The 22515-nt window shown below is 40.5% G+C and overlaps 1 protein-coding gene across 5 annotated transcripts in view; it reads right to left on the bottom strand.

The window, feature by feature from the left end:
* tbc1d22a (TBC1 domain family, member 22a) overlaps window positions 1-22515 on the bottom strand; it is a 105002-nt gene that overhangs the window by 11520 nt on the left and 70967 nt on the right. For all 5 annotated transcript variants that reach the window (XM_063906035.1, XM_063906034.1, XM_063906037.1 and 2 more), the window contains 2 exons: window positions 20092-20219; window positions 9426-9521 (listed from right to left, as the gene is read on the bottom strand). In XM_063906035.1, coding sequence (XP_063762105.1) covers window positions 9426-9521; window positions 20092-20219 — 224 coding nt within the window. The remainder of the gene's footprint in view (window positions 1-9425; window positions 9522-20091; window positions 20220-22515) is intronic.

The following is a 22515-nucleotide window of genomic DNA, read 5'->3' as shown; positions in this document are numbered from 1 at the left end:
CTGTTGACTTTCCATGCAGCTTTGGTCACCGAAACATCAATTTGACTGAAGTTTAGTTTGGTTGTCAGGGATGGAGAGACTATATGTATGAAAGATGGATGTCACAGAATAAAAGGCAGGGTGGGGTTTTGGGTTACATAATTACTCCCATCACAATAAGCCCCGTCTCTTTTTTATCGTCTTCATTGTATTTGGCACAAATAGATTCATATGGGCGCAGCACTCAATCAACCGGGTGATTATTAGCAAAGGTGGTCATGTCTCCATTTCTACACTGTAAACAGTGCCATCCATCAGAGAAGCTGCAAGAAGACTCTGCTTTATATCAGCGAAGATTGGGGAGAAAGTCATGGGGGAGAAAATGAGGAGATCTTGTCATGATAAATGAGGGGAAAATATGGAATTAATAAGAGGAGGGATGGAGCTCTTTAGCAGACATTGCTTGCTGGCTACTTGTTATTGCTCGTGCAGAAAAGAGAAAAAGAGAATTCAGGTTCAATGTTGTAAATTGTGGCTACAGAAATCTGACATATAAGATAAGAAAAGATAATCAAATATAAAATAAAGAGATATTTATTGTTTCCTGTAGGAAAATGTAGGTGTCACCACCGCGTAAGAGGGGTATAAAGATTTTTAAAAAGGATACAAATGTAAAATAAACTGCATTTTTTTGTAAAACAAGGAGCAGTTGAGTTTACACTTATACAGACGAGTGAAAATTAATATGAATAGATATCTATACCTGCCTTCCAAGTCCAAAGCTGGCACATAGAGTGCAGGTTGTTAAAGTGTTCATGTTAAATATGAGATATAAAGTGATCCCCTTCAGTGTCTTGTAGTGGTCCCAGTTATATCTGTTCCTAGCATGTACCGTAATATTAAGCTATGATTGAATATGACCAAAAATAATGTTTGACTTTATATTTTGTAAAACAATTTGACTCTGCTTTGATTGACAACGTAACTTTCCTACAAGTCAACGAGGAGCCATCAGCTGTGAAATAGACTGGCACAGTTATGGACCAAGGGTGATGTATAACAACATACCACATGTCATCAAATGACAGAAATACAAATGTGCATGGGGAAGGCTTTGTCATCAAAACAGAGGAAAGTGGTTTTCCCAGTAGAGGGCTCCGTGGACTACTTTGTTTGCAGCCTACAGCATGTGTTGGCAAAGTAAAACACCTAGAGTGACCAGATGTCCTGATTAGCCCGTGTGAGTTCCAGTTTTCAAGCATTTGTCCTGGCGTCCTGACACACTTTGTTCTGATAATTAGACTGAATACATTTAGTTTCCCCCCAAAATAAACTTTAAAAAGAGGTCTTTGTGAAATGTGTCAGCAGGCAAAAAATAATGGCTTAATTAGGACAATGATTGGGGTGAATAAACATGCTAATGTCTCTTTCTCTTTTATCAGTATACAGAGCGGTGGCAGGGAAATAACAAACTGATTAAATTAGGGTTCGAAATGGGGTAAAAACTCTTCATTGGTGCAGAAAATAAAGTTGGCATGATCAGCTGCTATTGCCTCACATACAAAAGGAACACGAAGATATGTCTAATTGGTAGAGTTAAAGGCTACTGTGACAGGTTTACATGCTTTAATGTTCAAAAAGCTCTTTATTTTTCCCACACTGCCCGTTCTGCAGCACCTCTTTTCACCATTTGTGTGAAACCAGAGCCCAATCTGCTCTGACTGGTTAGCTGGCCGGCTCTGATGTAATTGGTCAATCGCCTAGAGGTCTTTGATCCCTTTGCATATCATGCGCAATGTGTGAGCGCTAGCCAATAGAAGCATGCATGTTACATAGTGATGTCACTATCTTAATGAAGTAACCAGAAGAGTCCAATGGAGGAGGAGTGTGTGTGAGAGAAACTCCCACTGGATGGAAACTGGGATTTTAGCTTTTGCAGACCATTTACATGCACACCTATATAACACATTACAGGAAAGGGAAAACACAACAAAAAGCATAAAAAAGGGCCCCTTTAAAACGCAAGGTTTTTGTAAAACATACATAATCTCTACAGAATAGAATCAAAAACAACTCACAACTCAAGCTAACTGGCAAGCAACCATTTGCCAAATTGAATCCAAGCAAGAATCTGAGGGTTTCATATTCCCTGCATTATAAGAATTCATCTAAAACAACGTGTTCCTGGTGGCGGTGATTGAAATAGTGCTGACATTTCCAGAACACTGCGGTTCCTCTGGAGTACCCTCCTCTACTTTATTGCCAAGGCGGTCTAACCCAGGGCCGGCAGAACTGATCTGAGGACAGACGCTGACATTTACAATAGGTCGCCCGTTTTTTCACACACCATTAATTAAAGTGAAAACAAATCTTAGCCTCCCTTCCTTTGCTCTCCCAGCCCTCGCTTCGGCTGCTCCAGCAAGAATTCGGGAAAAACTGTAGTGACACAGTGATTCCATTTAGACAGAACTAATAGGTTTACTTTCACGAAAACGCTTGGCCTCACATTAACGATGACGACGGGGGAGCCTCGCGACGGGGACTATTCAGCGGCGCTCGCTAATGAAATCTCACGGAAACTCTGTTAAAGAGATCAAGAGGTTTCGAATGACGGCCATTTAATGAATGCTGACGAATAGCGCTGTAGTTTTGTTGTGAATGTACACTTAAGTGAGCAGATTATTTCATGTGCTGCTTGACTTTTAATGTAAAATAATAATCATCACAGAACATGAACTCATATCCTTGAACATGCAAAACACATTCTAATGCATTGGACTAGTGTTCTAGGAAAGCGTACACATCACAGCATTAATAAAGTAGGTATTTTAAGCATAATTGAGTGCCCAGCTGTTTCTTTAACCACCTTTTATGAAGTGTAAGGATGAACCCAATAACCATTTTAATAATAGCTATGGTGCAAGAGTGGTGTCTTTAAAAGGATGGGAGCTAGTTAATGTGGCCAGGGAAAGGAAAGTTTGGACCTGCTGGAAATGCTTCCTGCGCGACGCGACCCCGGATGAGCGCTAGAAGATGGAGCCTTTTCAAAATTAGGAAAATTGCAAAGTAGCATCTCCGCTGCCAACTTCAAAGCTGATGATGCATCGTACCGGCTGAATATTTTGAAAAAAAACAACCATGTCTTCTTTGAACAGGGTTGTTGCAGCAAAAGATTCCTTCTTAGGAACAACAACTACTGCAAATAGTGACAATTAGAGTAGGGGCACCACCTTCAAAAGCCCTTTTAATCATGTCCTCTTTGAAAACAAATGATATAAATGGCTAAATTGCAAAAAACAGCCATGATTCGATCATTTCTACCAAACAAGTTGAGATTTGTGCTAAAATTTCAAAATCTCACCAAAAAATATGGATATTGCTTCTGAAGCTTAAGGGCTTTTCAAATGCACATTGGCCTATTTTCTCATTGTCCCAGATGATGTTCAGTTTCACAATTAAGGGAGTTTGTTCCATAGTCAAGGCAGCTCTGCAAAGCCCTGTTGGTGTCTGTGGACTTATGGGTAATGAGGCTAATACATTTTGTATAATATGTCTACCTGTGACTGTGTTTATTGTTTGCTTGAGTTGTCGTGTCTGTGCGAACCTGGGTCTGACTGACACAGAAAGTGTGTGTGTGTGTTGCTGCACACACTAACTTATCCTTGCATTGCAGGCCTGCAGTTAGCGGTAGTGTGCTAGCCGAGGTGGAACGGGGGAAGGCAGATTGCTTTGGGAGTGCCATACTCCTCCTGCTTTTCATTTAGCAGCTTAACCAATCCAATCCCACAACCAGGAGAGGAGATTTAACATTTACTCTCCTTACCAGTTTTGATAACAATGCATGAATTATCCTTTTTAAATTACTTTTTTAAATTAAAAAACTATTAAAGTGAATCAATCATTCGTGTCCTCTCTCAGGAGCCGGAGCGTGTAGCTCTGTGACAGTTTGTCATTCACTGAAGCTCACGTTCGACATTTTACAACAAAGACAATTAGTTCACACTTTTACACAGGGCTCGACTGAAAAGCAGTGACTGAGCAGATTTAGAGGGTTGGATGTATTAAACAAACTGACGTCTGAAGAAAAACTTGTGTGTAAGAGTTTCAACCTGCAACTCCAGCTTTCATAAGAGGCCAAATCAATATGATTTATAAACAGGATGGTCATAATTGAGTTATTTCATGAGACTAGAGGTTCACAACAAAGCCCATCTAAATCAAAGCAGTAATATACTGCAATAACACAAAACAACACGCTGTTAATGTTATGCTTTGCTAACTAGCATCTAGAGGGCCTCGAGGCCTGGGAAAATTGGAGTTGCAAATGAGTGTAATGATAAGTAGATGGAAGAGAACAGGTTTTAAACCTTTATTATAGAGCTGGAAGGCCGTGTGTAAATGCATGGTGTAGGTTAAAAAGACTAAACTGATTTCTGTTAATGGGTGTGTTGGATTGTCTTGAATAATGGTATTGCCTTTGGACAGTTAAAAAGCCCTAAACTATTTTATGTCCTCACATCGACAGGAAGAAGACAAGAAGTCGCCTAAGGCCAAGACGCACCATGGCTCATCATTTGAGAACCATGAATATCTAATGAAATTGATCAATACATTTATAGTCGTTGAGATTTTTCACTAAAAACCACAACGTAGACCTCACGGTGGCACGGGAAGGGGACTCAGCTGATCTCCATTGTCAGAATACATGATCCTCTGGGGACCATGAAAAAAAAAATGACGGCAATCGATCTAGTTTGATATTTCCGTTTTCAGTCTGGACCTAAGTGGGGGCTCGACTGGCATCCCTGAAGGTCCTTCAATCATGATGTTAATGATAAAGTGCCAAAGGAAGAGCCAGAAGAAGTCTCAGAGAGATACGCGGGGGAAAGAAAGAGAAACAGAATGAAAGATGGAGACAGAAGGAAGCAGGAACAACAAAACAAAAGATGAAATTGAGAGGACCATGAGAGGAGCGGGATGCTGTGAGGGTTGTTGGATAAAGCCTGTGGAGATAAGAGCTGTTCAACTGGCCCTTACAAACCTGGCAGGCCTATGTTTGAACTCTGAGGCTCAGTGGATCCCAGGCAGAAATCTATTGGAATTAAACGGGTAAAGCTGAGAAGAGAAGAAATCTGAACTTTTTCTCTTTCCTCACTGACACTAATCTTTGTCAAATACATTTGGCCGATAGATTTCTGAAAAAGAGGAATTTCCACTCGGAGCCACAACCCCATCAAAAGTCACAAGGATACTTCATGTTTTAATCTCACTCACTCACTCACTCACTCACTCACTCACTCACTCACTCACTCACTCACTCACTCACTCACTCACTCACTCACTCACTCACTCACTCACTCACTCACTCACTCACTCACTCACTCACTCACTCACTCACTCACTCACTCACTCACTCACTCACTCACTCACTCACTCACTCACTCACACAGACGACATCTGTGTTCCATTAAGTACAAACAACAGACTTCCGTGAAGACATAAACAAATAGGCAATGAGAGCTCATTTGCTGTATACTGGGCAGGGGAAAATGCCAGGATGACATTTGGCAGTGTCTGATTGTAAGTGTGTGTGTGTGTGTGTGTGTGTGTGTGTGTGTGTGTGTGTGTGTGTGTGTGTGTGTGTGTGTGTGTGTGTGTGTGTGTGTGTGTGTGTGTGTGTGTGTGTGTGTGTGTGTGTGTGTGTGAGTCCTTTTGAGTGTTTGAGTAAAAAGAGACAAGTGTTGAGTTTGTATAACCAGATAGAACATTAATAGTCTACTCAAGTGGGAAAAGATTAGGAAACAGACAAAGTTTTACTAAACCTTGATCAAATATAACAAGGGGGGGAATTAGAAATAAAGATGTGTCTTTATTACAAACCTGTTTTAAATCAACGCCAAGGGTTTTATGGAGTTGAGGCCCAAAGAACAACTGAGTATAAGGCAAGTTTTTCTTCAGTTTCTTGCATTCTGTGAGGAGTATATGTTCCTCCGGTATGATCCGTTTTATTATTTAGGAGTGTATGTCCTGAACTAGTGCTAATGCAAACAAGTTTGGACTGACTGTGGGTTGCATGCCTGAGAACATGTTGGCTGGACCGGACCCACTGTAGATTTAGTTGGCAACCTTTCGAACTTTGCCAATGAGCTGCCCATACAGTGACAGTGCTACTGTAAGATGTTAATGCTAAGCTAGTTCACCGTGTGAGTTTGTGAATGATCAACAAACAGAAAGTACAGCTAAGGCTGATGGGAAAAGCTGTAAAGGAAAACTCAGTGGCTCTTTAAAGAAATGCAAATCCATTCTCTGGGAACTACGAATTTTTGAATACCATTTGACAATTTATCTTGTAGATGTGAGGATATTTCACTGGATAAGAGAAAACTTTGGCCAAGCAGTGGACCGGCATTGGCTTGCATAGACTCACACTGCTACACTGGCTAACAAGAAGAAGGGAATACATTAAAACGGCACAGATTAAATGTCCCTTTTTCTTCCCAGTGATGTAAAGTCACAAGCGTCTCCCATTCTTGTGATCAAAAATTAAGCTGACCTAGCTGTCCTCAAGCTGATGGTGCCGAGGAGCTTACTGAATTCATTATGATTCTCAAGTCTGCCATTGTTGACTCCCCCACAGGCTCGGTCTGCTCTCAGTATGCCTGCCAAGTCATGTTCAAATTATAAATATTTCCATAAATGGATTGCCCTTTTTTTCTAAACGCAAGAGCGGGCAGACTGTAACTACATAAAGGTTAGCGAGGCTTCTCCGTGTACAAAGCTCAAAACGCTGCAAAAATCCATTTAAAAAACCTATAGCCATCTGAAATTCAATCTGAAAATGGAATCCAACAAAAAGTAGCAATCTTAACTGCAGTGAGAATAGAGGAGAGGGTGTAAAAAAAGAGGATGAAAGTATGAAGAGATAAGTCAGTTGATGCCTCATCTTCAAACTCCGACAGCCTCCAGTGTCTCAGTGGGTGGACCGGCTTTAATCAACTGGCCTTCATCTAAAACACAGGTTCTTTAGAAGAGCAACCCTCCACTGCTATCGCCTTTGAAGACTTCTTCTGATTTATTATATGGTGGGAGTGACAGAAGATGGAGTGGCCCCCTTGTATCAGCTGTAATTGTATTGGTTTTATTCCTTTTTTCTTCAGTGTTAGCGCCTAAGGGGAGCTACAGGACAAACTCAGATCTGCGGGACCTCTGAAACGCTTAGGGTCATTTCTCATTGAAGTTTGAAATAAGATAACTCAGTGGTTTTGATAAATAAAAACAAGCATGACGAGAATACTCACTGTTGCTGTGATCCAACGTGACATTACTAAACTTTGCCCATGGTGCAAGACTTGGTAGTCGTATGGCTTCAAGAATGTATTCTCCAATTCAAAAAAGAGACAAAGTGACAACGAAGTAGTAGTATTTTAGTAATAGTAATACTAGTATTAATACATAAGCAGACCCCATCACCCCTGGTTTAATCTCTCTTCACTGGCTCCTTGTGTTATCTAGAATTGATTTTTAAGATTTTACTGATTACTTTTAAAGCTCTTAACGGTTTGTCTCTGGATTACCTCACTGACTTGTTGTGCACTTATGCCTGTGAGCAGTCTCAGATCTTCAGGTAGGGCTCTGATGTCTTTTCCCAAAACCAGGCTCAAAACAACGAGTGACCGACCTTTCTGTCATAGCTCTGGAACTACCTGCCTGAGAATCAGTGACATCTTTTAAATCACTTCTTCTTTTATTAAAGCTTTTGATGACACCGCTCTGTTTTACTCAACATTAATGTTCCATTTTACTTTCTTTTGTAGAATTGTATTGGGTGTGTTTGGGGAATTTTGACCACATGCTTTGTTGCCGCCTCAACGGCCTGTTCTTAATCCATGTATAGCACTTTGTGACTTCGTTTTGATAAGTGCTGTATAAATGAAGTTATTATTATTACTAGTATTTTAAAAATCACACATTATTATTGAGATAAATGCAAATACATGTGATGTTCTGTATGTTCACTGTAAAGGAGTACATATATAGTAGTCGTTAATAAAAACCTCACCCTCAGGAAAGCAGTTTTGCTTACTTTTGTTTTGAAACCACTGATATAAAACCTATCGCTTATCGTTTGCATTTTGAAAGGTTGTTATAGCCTTTAAGCCTCAAGCGTGTGCAAGCTGCAGCCCGATGCATAGTCAGCTTTAATTAATCATCTGTAACATTGTGTCTTTAGAATAACGTTGTAGGGGTTGTAACGCTACAAGAAAGTGTGCTACACCATTTCAAAAACTGCGTTCTTTTTTCCCTTCCGTTGCACTAAAGTTTAATGTGTGCTTTTGTCTCTTCCCACTCTCCCTACCCCCTCATTGCCACCCTAATCCTCTCCTCCCTCTACGCCTCCTCTTTTCCTCTCATCTTCACCATGAGGAAAACTTTGCCCATGGCGCAAGACTTGGTAGTCAGTATGGCGAGCCAGCCAGGAACGCGATGCGGAGTTGGGAGGATAGTGTGCTTGCATTTTTGGTAAATGTGAATATAATATAGATGACCCCACAGAACCATGAGATGACAATGATTGATCGATCACATCATGTGTTTACTTGAGTGTAATGAATCAGGGCAGCATCTCCCGAAGAATAGATAACCATGTGAGGTATTGTGAAAAGGGGAGGATGAATGGCGCTGTCAGTCACAGCCACGTGAAAGAACAAGATTCACTTAACAAGCAGAGGAGAGACTGCTGCTAACGTCAGCTTGAGTTTAAGTTTAAACATCGGGATTGATCAGCTACACTCGGCTGACTAACATCAGGACAGAAGGTCAGTTTGCACCAGTGTTTTTTATTTCCTGCTTCTATTGTGGCGTTATACACTTCTCCTATGAGTGAGCAATGAAAAGACATGAAGCACAGAAGAAGTGAAACAAAATAGAGTATAGACATAATACAAGTGGTGTCAATCCAGATTAATCGTAAGCATTAGTGCTCTGAAGTTGACACCCTTTAAGAATAGTCAAGTAGGGAAAATGTGAGACGAGAAAGAAGAAGATAAAGAAGAGAAGAAGTGAGAGCAGCCTAAGAGCAGAGATGATGTTTGTGTGTGATGATATTACACTGTGTTGCTACTGTTAAAAAGCCAAGTCCCCCCCAGTGAGCTGGCAACCAAAGTCACCTTCTGGCAGCTGTCTACTGTCATCTACTAATGCACTCACAACGACTTCTGAACCCCACAGTTAATGATTGGGGAGGTAATGAAGAGGTATGTAGGCCATGGACAGCCTGTAGTCTGTTTGTTTTCACACACAAACCCGGATACATTTACTGGGATGTAGAGCGAGTACAGCATATCACCATCAGCAGCTGGGTGCGAAAGCCTGCATGTGTGTGTGCTTCGCTCCGACGTTGGAGCGTAAAGCTTTATGGCGTCCCCTGCGTCTCGTGTGCACGTTACCTGAAAGTCTTTCTCCTCTAGGATTTCTTTCCTCCACCGCACCAGGAAGGCTGCGCACACGTACAGGTGGAAATGGGAGAAGCCCTCTGGTTCAGCCTGGGAAAGAGAAAAGGAGACGGACATGTTGAGCACAGATGTTGATTCGCAACAAGTTTAGCATTTCACACACTCGCTATGTAACAACGTTCAAGTTTCTTCAGTAGGCCTTTCATCGCATTTCATTTTAAGAAAAAGATTTGAAGGAATTTTAAGAGGATGAATTCAGGCGGCGTACACACAAAGGGACGGAGAAGAGATATAAAAGGCAGAGAATATAAAACCGACTGTCACAATCCAGAAATCCAAATTTCGCAGGGCGACAGAGGAAGAAATAGACAAATCCCCTCTCCTTCACACAGCTTTTTATTTCAACCCCTCGTTACGTTTGGCGGCTCATTTTTTTTATGACTCGGCAATGAGCTGGGGAATTAAAGAGGGAGGGAGACAAAGGATGAGATGTTCTTTGTTCTATTCATTTTTTTCCCTCCAGAGCCCTATCACACGGGGGATAATTACCAGGGCCTTTAAATGCGAGTGAAAAGGGAGCATATGCCGCCCTTAAAGGTGGGATAGAATATCAGAAGTGCATTTTAATGTGTGTGCTTTCCTGAAGGCATCCGCACATTGTGCCTGTGCGGGGGATCGGTTAGCCACATGCTGTATGTCATTTTAGCTTAAATTCATGAAGTTAAATTGTGGGAATAGCGTGTATAATTCAGTCCCCTACACACAAACACAAGTCAGTCCCACTCTTGGTTATAGAATGAACTCATAAATGATTCCTTAAGTGTGCGCTCTCCTGTGTCTACTTTGATAATACGTGGCGCTTAGAACTAGCATCATTAAAGAGGCCCCTTTCTTCTTTTGGAGGTTTTCCTTTTCCTGTAGTGTGTTTTATAGGTTTGTGTGCATGTAAATGGTCTGCAAAGGCTAAAATATCTCCCACACATTCAAAAAACTCCTCCATTGGACTCCTTTGTTAAATGTTTAATCGTAGCACAGGGAAATCAGATTTTAACACGTGTGCTTTGTACGTCATAGGCTAATGGGTAGGAAATCTCTAAGCGGTGACCAATCATAACAGAGCCCGCCAGCTAACCAATCAGAGCAGACTGAGCTCTGGTTTCAGACACAGGGTGAAAAGAAGCACTGCAGCACAGGCAGTATGAGAAAAATAAAGAGGTTTTTGAACATTAAAGCATGGAGACATGTCCCAGCAGACGAACTACATACAAATATGAACCTGAAAATGAGCATAGTATGTCCTCTTTAAAATACATTCCAAATGTACTACCCACACATCGTTTACAGTAACAGGAAGCTGACTGATTTCTGCTTTGAATCTTTCACACAGGTGAGAATAAAAAAAGCCTGAAGCTACACACACGTTCCAATAATTCAGCCAGGTTTTAATACTATAATTAGAGTTGGAAGTTGTTATCATTTCCACTTCTTCCAGTTACCAAGTGTTGCTCTTTAACCACAACAGAGAGCAATCACTCTGCAGGAAATTTACAGGAAGTGCCTTTCTGCTGTGATAATTGAATTTCCCAACAGGAAGGAAGAAATAACGGACAGATTTACACAGAAAGACACGGCTGGATGTGAGCTCTCTGTATCCGCTGCTTTTCATGTGTTAAGTCTTTTGAAACAGATTGATCACCCTACGCCTTTTGTGAGCGTCTCCTGTCGTTTGGCGTCCCTCTTGCTTTACCTCCCACTTAGTTAAACCAATTTTCAGAATTCCCCAAGTGAGAGTATTTGCAAAGGAGTGTAGTGAGAAAGAAAGAGACAGGAAAAAAAAGGCTGTTTGTGAACAGCGAAGCATAGCGTGATTCGAGTTGTAAACTGGCAGGAGATTGGCTTGTTGGTCTAACCTTGCATCTCCAATCCAAACAACAGAGGTGAGCAAACACACCCTCACAAACACAGATGAGTTAGTATACGAGTGGCATACGGTAGCACAATGTTTATCACCCTCCAAGCTGAGTGTGGTTTTAATTTAGTTTCTTCTATGAGATTTTCTCTCTGTGAGTGTGAGTTCATGGACCAATGAACTCTTAGGGACTGTGAAACTCTGAAATCCAGTCTCTCTGTCGGTCCCCTCTTCTTCTTTTCCAATCATCTATCCTCCGTTCTCACCTTCTTCAGTCTCATTTAACACATCTGTCGCCCTCCCTCCTCTCCTTTTCTCATTAATACGACTATAGGGAATATATCACAAATGAGACATCGATTTATCTTGATCAAAACATCTTCTGTTAACAAGTTATCTTGATATTGTTTCATTTGTCACCAATCATTTCCATGCCGCTCCACCATTCATTTGAGAATCTATTGCCTCAATTCTACAGTGAACTAATGACAGCACTTTATGTGCCCCTGGCATCAGAAAGACGAAGAAATGCCGAGATAAAATGCTCACTTTGAGTATGACTCAACAACTGAAACACATTCGTAATGTGAGGGCGTTAAGCTAATTCTGCTTCTGAAGTCAAGGTACACATCGCTATAGGAACGCTCCTTAAGTGCAAGGTTGTTTTCAAAGGAAACTACATTTTTGAAGTGTGCATGGCTGACAGACTGCGTTGTTAAGACGGAAATGCATTTGGGCTGAACTTTTAGTTATTCGAGTGATCTCATTGATTAATGGTTGAGGTCCTTTCATAAAGCTAAACTTTAACTTCTGAAATGTACACATTTTTCTTATCGTTGTGTTTAAGATGTACAAAAGAAATCAATGAAATGTAATTTAAGCTGTGAGAGATATAACCTCGCATTCTTACAATCGTGACATTTTATACAGATTTATTACTAAACTATTTTAGAGTGCTCCAATTAAATAACCCGGCCAGAAAAACAGGTCAAATCACTAAAGACTTCACATCTTGGAAAACACTAACTCTTCTTTTTGCTAAATGTCATGAGAAAGTTGATACTGTTTTTTTTTGCATATAAGGTCTAATACTAGAGCCCGGAGGCCGTTAGCTAAAACTAAAATTGAATATGTCAGCCAGGCTAGCTGTTTCCCATTGATTTCAGTCTTAATGCTAAACTAAGTTAACATTTAAAAAAAACCATCAAAACAAATACTAAAGCATGACATTTCAACATCTTGGCCGCCACTCATCCCTCTCTTTCTCCCCCATTTCCCTCTCTGACACTCCCCATTCCCTATCCATCCACTGCTGCTCTTTCACCATCATTATGATTTGCTAAAAAAAAAGAAAGAAGCTTGTCATGGGTGTCAAGGTAACTGTCAAACTTATCTCTCCCTTTTCTCCTCCTCCGTTGTTATGCTCGGTCCCTCCCTCCCTTGTGTCGGGGCAGCCATATTGGCTGAGACAGGCCAGGCTCAGACTGACGAGCACTGCTGATTGAAGTAGGGGAAAAAATGAGGGAAGGTTGGAGGGGTGAGAGGCGGCAGTGGGGGAGGCGCAGGGAGAGGATTCAACAGGGAGGGGGCACGAGAGTATAGAGAAGGCAGGGGGCTAAAGGTGAACAGAGAAGGAAAAGGGAATGAGGAGAGCTGAGTGAGGATGAGAAGTCGTAATGCAAAGTCACAGTGTCTGTAAACTGCTGCGTCGACTGTCTTGACTTTTCTAATCCCACCAAAACAAAGCATCCTGACGTGGGCCTAACACGATACCCTGAGGAGCTGAATTCAGACAAGGTGAAAAGGTGATGTTGCTGGGGAGTGATGCAAGACGATAGACAAGCAGATTTAAAGTGATGTAACAATTACACGGGAAGGACATGATGAAGTGCAGGCACCGCGGTGGTCATTTGAAAGCGCTTTTCTTATTACATGAACGAGACTATGGCATTGATTGTGTGTGCAATTCATCAAAATGGGGCTGGGGTTGTGTGCACAACATAGAAGTGTGATAATAAAAGGAGAAACAGGGAGAAATAGTGATGCTTTTGTCAGCGGGAGTGTGACAGAGGGACACAGAGAGGAGAATATGTGCGAGTGTGTGGATTAATGGCAGACTGAAAAGGCTAGGTGTGTGTATGACCTGGGTTCTGTCTTCAGAGGCCTAGTTCATTGTTTGGAGCGACCGTAAGGCCAACCCTTACAACTGATAGGAGGCAGAGAGGCGAAGAAGTGAAGAGGGCCAGTTCCCTCTGGGATGCTCACACAATCCCCGTCTAATTCAGTTGGCAGGTATTCATATTCAACAGAGAGCATGTAACCCTTGTATAGTCTGATGACGATATGAAAGTCTGAGCCTCTGCATTCAGAAGGTTATTGCTCTTAGTTTTACTTCAGAGGAACTGTTCTATTTTCGATGTGGATAATGCCCTCAAAGAAATTCAAGCTCAATTGGATCACTACTTCACTGCTTTCTACTATCACTCATGTCGACGCTCAACATCTCCACACAGAATACAGCTATTTGATGGGAACTCAAGGCTATGCAACATCTTAGCGTGTGTTATTTGAGTGGAAGAGGATGTTACACATAAATGATACTTAAAAAATGGGTTTTTAGTTACACTGAGAGGAAAAAAAGGACAAGGTTTGCTTTTCAGTTATAAGGCAGATCTCTTTTGAACAGCCATGCAATTTGTGGTATGGTAAATTATTGAATATATACATAGCTTGCCCTGCTTTCCAAAAAAAAACCTAAACAAATATCTTTGGAAATATCTTTTATTATATTGTCAGTGTCCTAATATTTTTATTAAATTTAGTAAAACAATTTAGTCTTTTACTTTATATGAAAGATTACGTGCTTGAGGCAGCCAATGGGTCATAATGTAAGGACGTAATGCATAAAAACTTTAAGAATGGGGCTAAACATAAACATTTCCCTCTGAGTTAATAGCCTAACATCCCCATTTAGACTGTTGATGGCAATGTCACGCTACATGTGGACATTTTTGTATTATGTGCGTTTTTGTCAAATATTTCACACTACAAGCTTCAGCCTTGAAGTTTTTATCAAAAGAGTTGAGAGTGATTTTTGGTGAAACTTCTAAAAACTCAAAGACATCTGACAGGAAGCAGCAACTTGACAGACTTAAAAGATTGGGAAGCATTGGTTTAATCCATAAAACGCATCATATTTTTTAATAAGCTTATCATATTTGTCAACTAAAGTACTACAGCTGCCACTTACGATTCAAACTTTCAGTATCAAATAATCTGCAGATTTAAAAAGTCCCAAATCAGAAGATATTCAGTTCCATATCACATACGAGTATTAAGAAAAGCTGGAAAAAGACGTGTAAAATATGTGTAGCAGAGAGGAATATATGTTCACTCTCTCAGTCAAGTCCTTTTCGACCAGGAATAAACACATTTGATCTCACGCAATGGTTTTAAACATGGCCGCTAACAATGCTAAACAGCTCTCAGCCTGGTAAATACACCCGTCCATATGGAAAAGGACCATATACCAGAACCTGAAAATGTCACAGTATCCCTTTTAAACAGCCATGCTAATGCTGCCACACTGAGCTACTTGCTAATTTCATGCTCCACGCAACAGGGATAATTTGGTGTCTGTCCGTCTGTCTGTCTGTCTGTCTGTCTGTGTGTGTATGCCGGGAAGGAAAGGCGTGTTTCTATCTTTGTGTGTGTTTCCTTCTACATCATTCATGTTCGACTCCTCTCACGTAGTCTTGAGATCAATACTGAAGAATAGAAATTAGGGATTGGACTAAGAGTGAAATGTTTATTGTAAAAGGAAACAAAAGCAGAAAACAGACAAATGAAGAAGGGGTTGAAGGTAGAAGGACAGAAAGAGATAGACAGAGAAAGCCTGTCTTGTGCTGGATCAGGGTACTGAACAGATGGCCGCACCACAGAGAGAAGACCACAGCGGAGACATTACAACGCTTAGGTTAAAATTTCCCCTGGAACACACACACACGCACACACGCACGCACACAGTCAGTGGCAAATCTGCATTTGTGAAAGACCCAAACACACTCTGGTTTTTTGTTGTACATTTTTCTTTTCGAGATTTATGGACATACGTTAAGGATTCGTCAAAAAGACACATAATGTAGCTCAGAAATCCAGTTCTTTGAGACACGGATGAATTATGCATATTTCTTGGGTTGAACAGGGACCTTTACAACAACCGAATCACCAAACAGAGAAACATTCTTTGACTCAGAGTTGAAAAAAACACAGGAAAACATTCGGACAAAGATATCTTGTTTCATGAAAACATTTTTTAGTCAAGGACAATTTATGAATCCTTGAGGACTTGGAGGGAAAGATAGGACAGAGGAGTACATTTAGGATGCGTAACAAAGAAAGGACAGTAAAGCAGCGAGGACACAGAAGGAGAGAAAGTTCTAAAAAAAGGACAGTAGAAGAGGACAAAGAAGAAGAGACGAGCAGCGATGTGCCTTGCTGACAGCTGTACTGAAAGTTTCATGAGTGCAAATGGCCTCATATACCTACCAGGTGACGGACTGTGTGCGTGTTTGTGTGATGTCTTAATAGGCGTGTTGAGGGGGGAGACGATCCAAAGGACATTGTAAAACATGAAACATTTAGAGGATGGATTACAAGTACAACTTGTACTCGAGCTGCTGTCAAGGCACAACAAAGCAACAACTCTCTTAAAAAATGCATCGCTTGATTCTCTTTTTCAGACACAACGGTGTACGCATGAGTACTCTGAATATTGTCTCAGAAAGAAAGAGATCTGACCATTTTATGTGACTGATATAAAGATCATTTTAAAGCATGCTAAAAGAATTCAAAGATTGGACTACAATGGACTCGAGTCGATAACTACTTTACAATCAATATACGGCCAACCCAGTTACTCAAAAGAATGTTTGCTGAGTGCTTTGAACCTAAATCCTTTTGGAGCGTATTGGCTAAAGAAGGCCATATGTATGGATTGAAACTATTGCATTATTAGTACGGAGGCAGCGCAACAGTTCTGACCCCAAACTTTCGTGTGGTCAGTAGCCATTAGGAAAAACACCCATAAAACTTTGTTGTTGGCTACACTTTTCCCTGGGTCGGTGTTGCTGTGTGCGGGAGTCTTATAATAGTAGGGATAAAGGCAGAATAAATCAACAAAATAATTCTACATCATAATGAATACAACCTAAACTGCCGAGGGGCGTTGAGTCATCCATCACTGTAGCCACTGTTCTGACGCTGTCAATTTTGAAGTTATACTCAGACATGAATTGTAACTGAAAGTCCGGACAAGGTAAATCCATTTTTTACAAAGCAGTACTTTCTGTTTCCTGTCTATATTTCTGTCTATAAGTGAGTCGCTTTTCCCTTCAGTGATTAGAGTTGTCGCTGCACGCTTCACAACTGACAAAAATGAACTGCTTGTTACTATGGACACCATGCAAAGCTCATGTATAGTGGGGCCATTATACGGTGTACCACAAGCTTGAGATAACTATGTGTTACTTTCCTTTTTCTTATCGAGCATTGTAAAGGGCATCAACTCTGATTCCAATGTAATTCTCTTCAGGCCTGTCCAGGAAAATATAAAAGACTTTTCTTCAGATAACCACCCCTCTACTGGTTCTTACTAACCCTGTCCACCAGTGAAGCAACACTTCAAACTATCTACACCTAACTTCACCTGCCAGACCTTATATTGAGATCTACACCTCGAGATATTTCTGTCTCTACTATCAGTTGGCTTTGGTTCAGTTACCAGAAAAAGAATGAAACCTCTTAAATTCGAGAGCACTGCCTTGATATAAGGACTGATTCGACACGTAAGAAGTACTGCCTATTAGTAATTCTAAGCAATGGCTGACCAGGAAGCGGGTTCATGAAGACTAGTACTGTTGGGTCAACCGGAGTATTTTTTCTCGAGAAAAATGCAATTCCTTGGCTTCCTATTCCCACATGTACACATAAGTCATGGAATTGGTGGGACTGCAGGATGGAGAGTGTTTTTGACCTGGCTTTTTTTCAGGTTTTGCTAGTAGCTGCACCTTAACAGTTTTATGTCATGGAGAAAACAGTGACAGTGAAGAGCATCTTGAGGGTCATTTACTGTAAGTACAATTGCAGTAATATGGATAATTGGAAGTATTGGTAGGGCTAACATTTATAGGTTGACATTTTTAATCTAAATGATTTCAATTAGGTAATTATGTCCAAATAAAAGGACTCAAATCTCCATGAGATGAGAAAACTGTTTTGTTTTTACCCGAATCTGCTCCCTCCTTTGCTCACAGTGAGGTAAAACCTTATATATACACAGTAACTAGTAAAAGTGTATTTTCTCAAGCCGCCAATAAGGTTTTATCAGCATTCAGGAAACAAACTACAATTGACATCAAAATGAGGATGGTGTTTTAATTCAAGTAAAGCAGGGGAGAAAAATACCATCCTTGCTGTTTCGTGGCTCTTACCTGTCAGTTGCAATCTTTCTCCTTCTGTCCAAAGTTCAGTCAGCCAAAGTTCACAAAGCTTTAGACTCATGAAGATCACTCAGTGTTTATCCATGCAAGCTAGGGTTTATTGAAGGCTATAGACTGAGCACTGCAAATTGGCCTTATTTAAATATTTCAAGTCTTTCCCGTTCTGTCTATTTTTACTGCACACTGTCAACTCCTTTCTTTCATCCCTGTCTTATTCTACCCCACTCTACTCTTTAATCTCTTGCACATCTACATTTGCTTCCTCTTTCCCATTTACTCACTCCTCAAGGTCTTCTAGAGCACTCAACTGCAATCACAAAAGCCCATAATTTACATGGTTACAAATTATGCATTGGTGTAAATGGGACGCAAACTATGCCACATTATAAGCGGATGGGATTCGATCGGATTTTGCTTAAACACAACATTGGTTGGCCATGATAATTGTCCTCACTGGTCCACGACAATAGAACTTTATTCAATGATTTAACACCTTTTACACATTGAAATATATACAGTCTCTCCCTCTTTATTATTCTTTATGCTACACCTAGTGGTTCCCACACATAGACTTTACATGGGCGGGCAGCCTAGGTGTATTAACAGCCTTAAAATCAGGCTGTATTTCGGAGCCATTTTACATTTTTTTAACCACCAAAGACAACAATGCTGTTAGCTTTGGAGAGACTTCAGTGACAAATTAAGCCCACATGAGGTTAAGTCCAATGCAGAGCCTGCAGTGAATGTTTTTTGTAAGCATTCTTATTTTTAAGGCCAGCATACATTGATAAAAAACTAGAGATTTGTGGAGAAAAATAACTTGACAGTGGGATTTTGTTGTTGGTGATGGCATCTTTGCCTGGCTATTACAACATATCATATGAATATTTAGTCCATATGTATTTATATGAACTCTGTATTCAGATTCATTAAACTAAAACGTCTTATATTGTTGTTTTTCCTAAGGCAATATCGTCAGTTCTTTGGAGGTATGGTTATGCCAGGCTAAAGAGTTATAGTTTCAAATGTCAGACTCTTGAGCTAACAAAATCAAAGGGCAAATATGACGAGAACATATTTCCTCCAATCCCACTTTTCCGAGAAATGAGAATATGCAGAGAAAAACAATGGAACTCTGATTGATGCCGGAGATGCTGAGAAGAAGCAGCAGAAAGAACAACGGGGGCAGACAGCTGTTTCACATACACATGTTTGTGCGACAAGCTTCCACAGTTGGAAGTGGCCACTGACGGAGAAGTTCATTTTGAACTCTACCTCAACTGTTCATTCATCTTCATGGTTTCTCTCTCTCTAGACTTTCCTCATCTACTCAAACACCGCCATCGTACGTCTTACACTCTCAACCTCTGCATCAGCTGGAAAATCCATTACATGTACTCACGTCCTAAAGCATGCGTTCCAGCCTGTGCACACACCCCGCAGAATCAATAGTAAACATTAGGGTGTTATTGACAGCGCCAACTGAGGTTAACAACCTGGTGCAACTGTAAGCGAAGCAGCGGAATGAGCAGGTCCACATGTGTTTGAAAGGCGTTAAAGAGGCCCTATTAGGCTTTTTCCCTTTCCTGTAGTGTGTTCTATTGTTCTTTGTGGTCTGCATGGCTAAATTCCCAAAGTTCCCTCCAGAGGGAACATTAAAGCATGAAAACGCATCACAGTAGAAGCAGAAAATACAAATATGAAAAGGACCATAATATGTCCTCTTTAGGACCTTGCTCTTGCACTTATAGGATGACACAGTAACAGGCTTTACTTTGACACACACAAAAGAAGAGAGCAGCAGCCATAAAATTAAACCACCAGTTAAAAACTTTTGTTTCATGGATGAATGGGGCATCATTGTAACTATTAATTTATCCTTTGCAACCCCTCCCTCTTGAATCCTATTCACATTTTTTCTCAGAACAAACTCAGGCTGTTTAGCTAACAAGTAAATGTGTCAGTAGCATGGCTGCGTGACACTGTGTAATTAGCAGCATCACAGGGAAAGCTGATCGTAAAATTATACCTGTATTATGTGGCATCATAGTGCTTGGATTGGCTGGGATATAAAGGTTGGAATTACAGAAGATCCACTTCTAAAGCAATCATAGATGTCATTATCAGACAATATTGTCGTTTCTGAGAATCCCACTCAGAGCCAGAAAAGGACACATAACTAAAAGCCCAATAACAGTAGCTTTTTTCTCTTTGTGTGTGTGTGTGTGTGTGTGTGTGTGTGTGTGTGTACCTGGTATGTGTCCCACAGTCTGATCGTGCAGCGCAGTGGCAGCTCCCTCATCAGGAGGTTGTTCATCCAACGGAAGGCAAACTGCAGGTACTCCACCTCGTACTGCTGCATGTGGCGGTGCACGGACTCTGCCAAAAATAATAACAATCCAAATTAAAATTACCACACATTTATTCAAGTTCCACTGCTTTGTGTGAATACCAGCCACAGAAAACAGACGCTGTGCACGTCTCTGAAGCTATTCCTTCGAGGCAATAGTAATGGTGACAGTAACAAGCGTGAGGATAGACAGATTCCTCTTTGTTAATAACTACTGCAGTCAGTGTCACACACACGCGCGCCTCTTCCTCATAAAAGAGAAGTAATTACAGAGCTATCAGAATTGTCAGAGAAAAGCCACACAGAAAACTGAGAGGAGAAAAGCGAGCGTTTGTTGTTAAATAAAACAGCCCAGCGATGAACGGAGTGCATACTGCAGGTCAACGCAATCCAGGAGCGAGGACATGTTTATGAAAGGTATAAAGCGTGTGTTGGTTATTATTTTTGACATTATTTCTTTCACTTGGAGTCGATTAATAATGCATTCTTGTTTATCTTTGTCATGCAAGGTCAATATGTGCAAAATGTCTTCAAACGCCCTGTAGGGTTTTAATAAAATTGTCTCTTTTTTTGACAAAGGGGAAGAAAGGTTGTAAATGTAATATTGCATAAGCACACTTATACCTATCTTCAGTATACCAATATGTATGTGATTTTTCTCCCCCTTTCCCTCAATATTGAATAAAGCCATACATACCGTTACCAGGGACACTTATATATCCTCCTCATTCTTAAACCCAAGACACCTTTCCTCTTTAAATGTCTAACAACACATTTTTCTGCAGAAAAGTTATTTTGCAATGGCTGAAATGCATGTAGTTTCTAAGGACTATGTCAAATAGTTGATTTATGGAAAATTAACAACGCCTCCACAATGTTAAGTTTAGTGTTTTAAGGCTGCTGCCAAACGTCAAGCCAAGCAAGGCTTAGAGAAAAAATTACATTAAATGAAATACAAATCTGTTTATTGGAAAGAGAATTACTAACCCGTCATCACTGTGACATTATAGACTGTGGCACAAGAAGGAGCAAAAAAAATAGCAAGTTCCTTTTCCCCATTTAGAGTAAGGCCATTCAACTTATCCCTTTAATGTTTTGAAAGAAATCCATTGAAAATCCATAAAATATAAAGTGTTTGTGAATGTATCTTTAGGATATAATACAAGATAGATCTGAATCTTCAGTTCAAAACATAAATGTAGTATTTCCCCTTAATTTCACTGGAGTTTTAAGCAAAGTTTAATTTGACAAGAACAGTTCATGTAAAGTAAACAATCTCCATGTTTATTGTATGTAATGGGAAAACTCATCTGTTGGACATAGAAATCCATCACACCTATCTTGGAGTTACTGGCTTTCTGATATATTTGTTTTTATTAGGGAAAGAAATGTCTTAAGATAGGTAGGATGGATTTCTATGTGCACATTACTGTATTTAACTTAACTCTGAAATGCTGAAAATAAGTAAATAAATACAACATCAAAAATAAGCACAAAACTCAGTCAAGGCTGCAGTTTCCTCTCAGTTGTCTCATTAGGCTCGATTTTTCCGAATAGAAAAACCACTTGGCTTTTAAACGTTCTCATGTCCTCTCCTGGCCCATAATATGTCTAGTTTTCTCCTTTTTTTATGATTGGTTGATTTTATGTCCTCACTTGGAACAAACCACACAGAGAGAGAACCATACGTTGCCTGTGGCGATCTCAATATGTTCTCAGCGTGGAGTTCAAACGCCAGCGTCGGTGTCGCGGAACGAACACTCGGTGACGAGAATGAAATGAAGGAAAGAAATGTCAGCTGGAAATGTGCCGCATATCCGAGGCTGTGACACCGAGAAGGGCTGCCTTTGTTCGCCTCTCTGTTCGTGATAAATGTGTGTTTTATGCTTCTTTACATGACAAAAGATTAAAAATACCACTTGGTATTCAGAGTTATCAAACCTCTGACACTCATTCTCTCACACACACATTTGACAATAGAGCTGTGATTAAAGAGCTGTCAGAAACTATGAGAAAAAGCCAGTTAGGGAAGAACTATTGCATCCTTCACTCTGTGCTCTTAATCAGGGCAGCCTGAAAAGCACAGACACACTTTGATACACAGATTTAATAAAGCTTTAATTGCTGAGGTTTTATGTAAAGTATTTGGAGGGCAAGAACGCATACATTAGGGCTCTCAAGCACTTGAATGACACCTGCCTTCTAATGCTTTGCACACAAGCATGTTTATATTTTTGCACGTGCGCTCCTAGAACACGAGCGAGGCGCTAAGTAAACACAAAGCGTTTGTTTCACATTCGTCTCCGTAGTTTAATTATCACATGC

The sequence above is a fragment of the Eleginops maclovinus genome, chromosome 17 (genome assembly GCF_036324505.1).
Source record: "Eleginops maclovinus isolate JMC-PN-2008 ecotype Puerto Natales chromosome 17, JC_Emac_rtc_rv5, whole genome shotgun sequence".
Taxonomy (NCBI): domain Eukaryota; kingdom Metazoa; phylum Chordata; class Actinopteri; order Perciformes; family Eleginopidae; genus Eleginops; species Eleginops maclovinus.
This window is presented reverse-complemented; position numbering and strand designations above follow the sequence as displayed.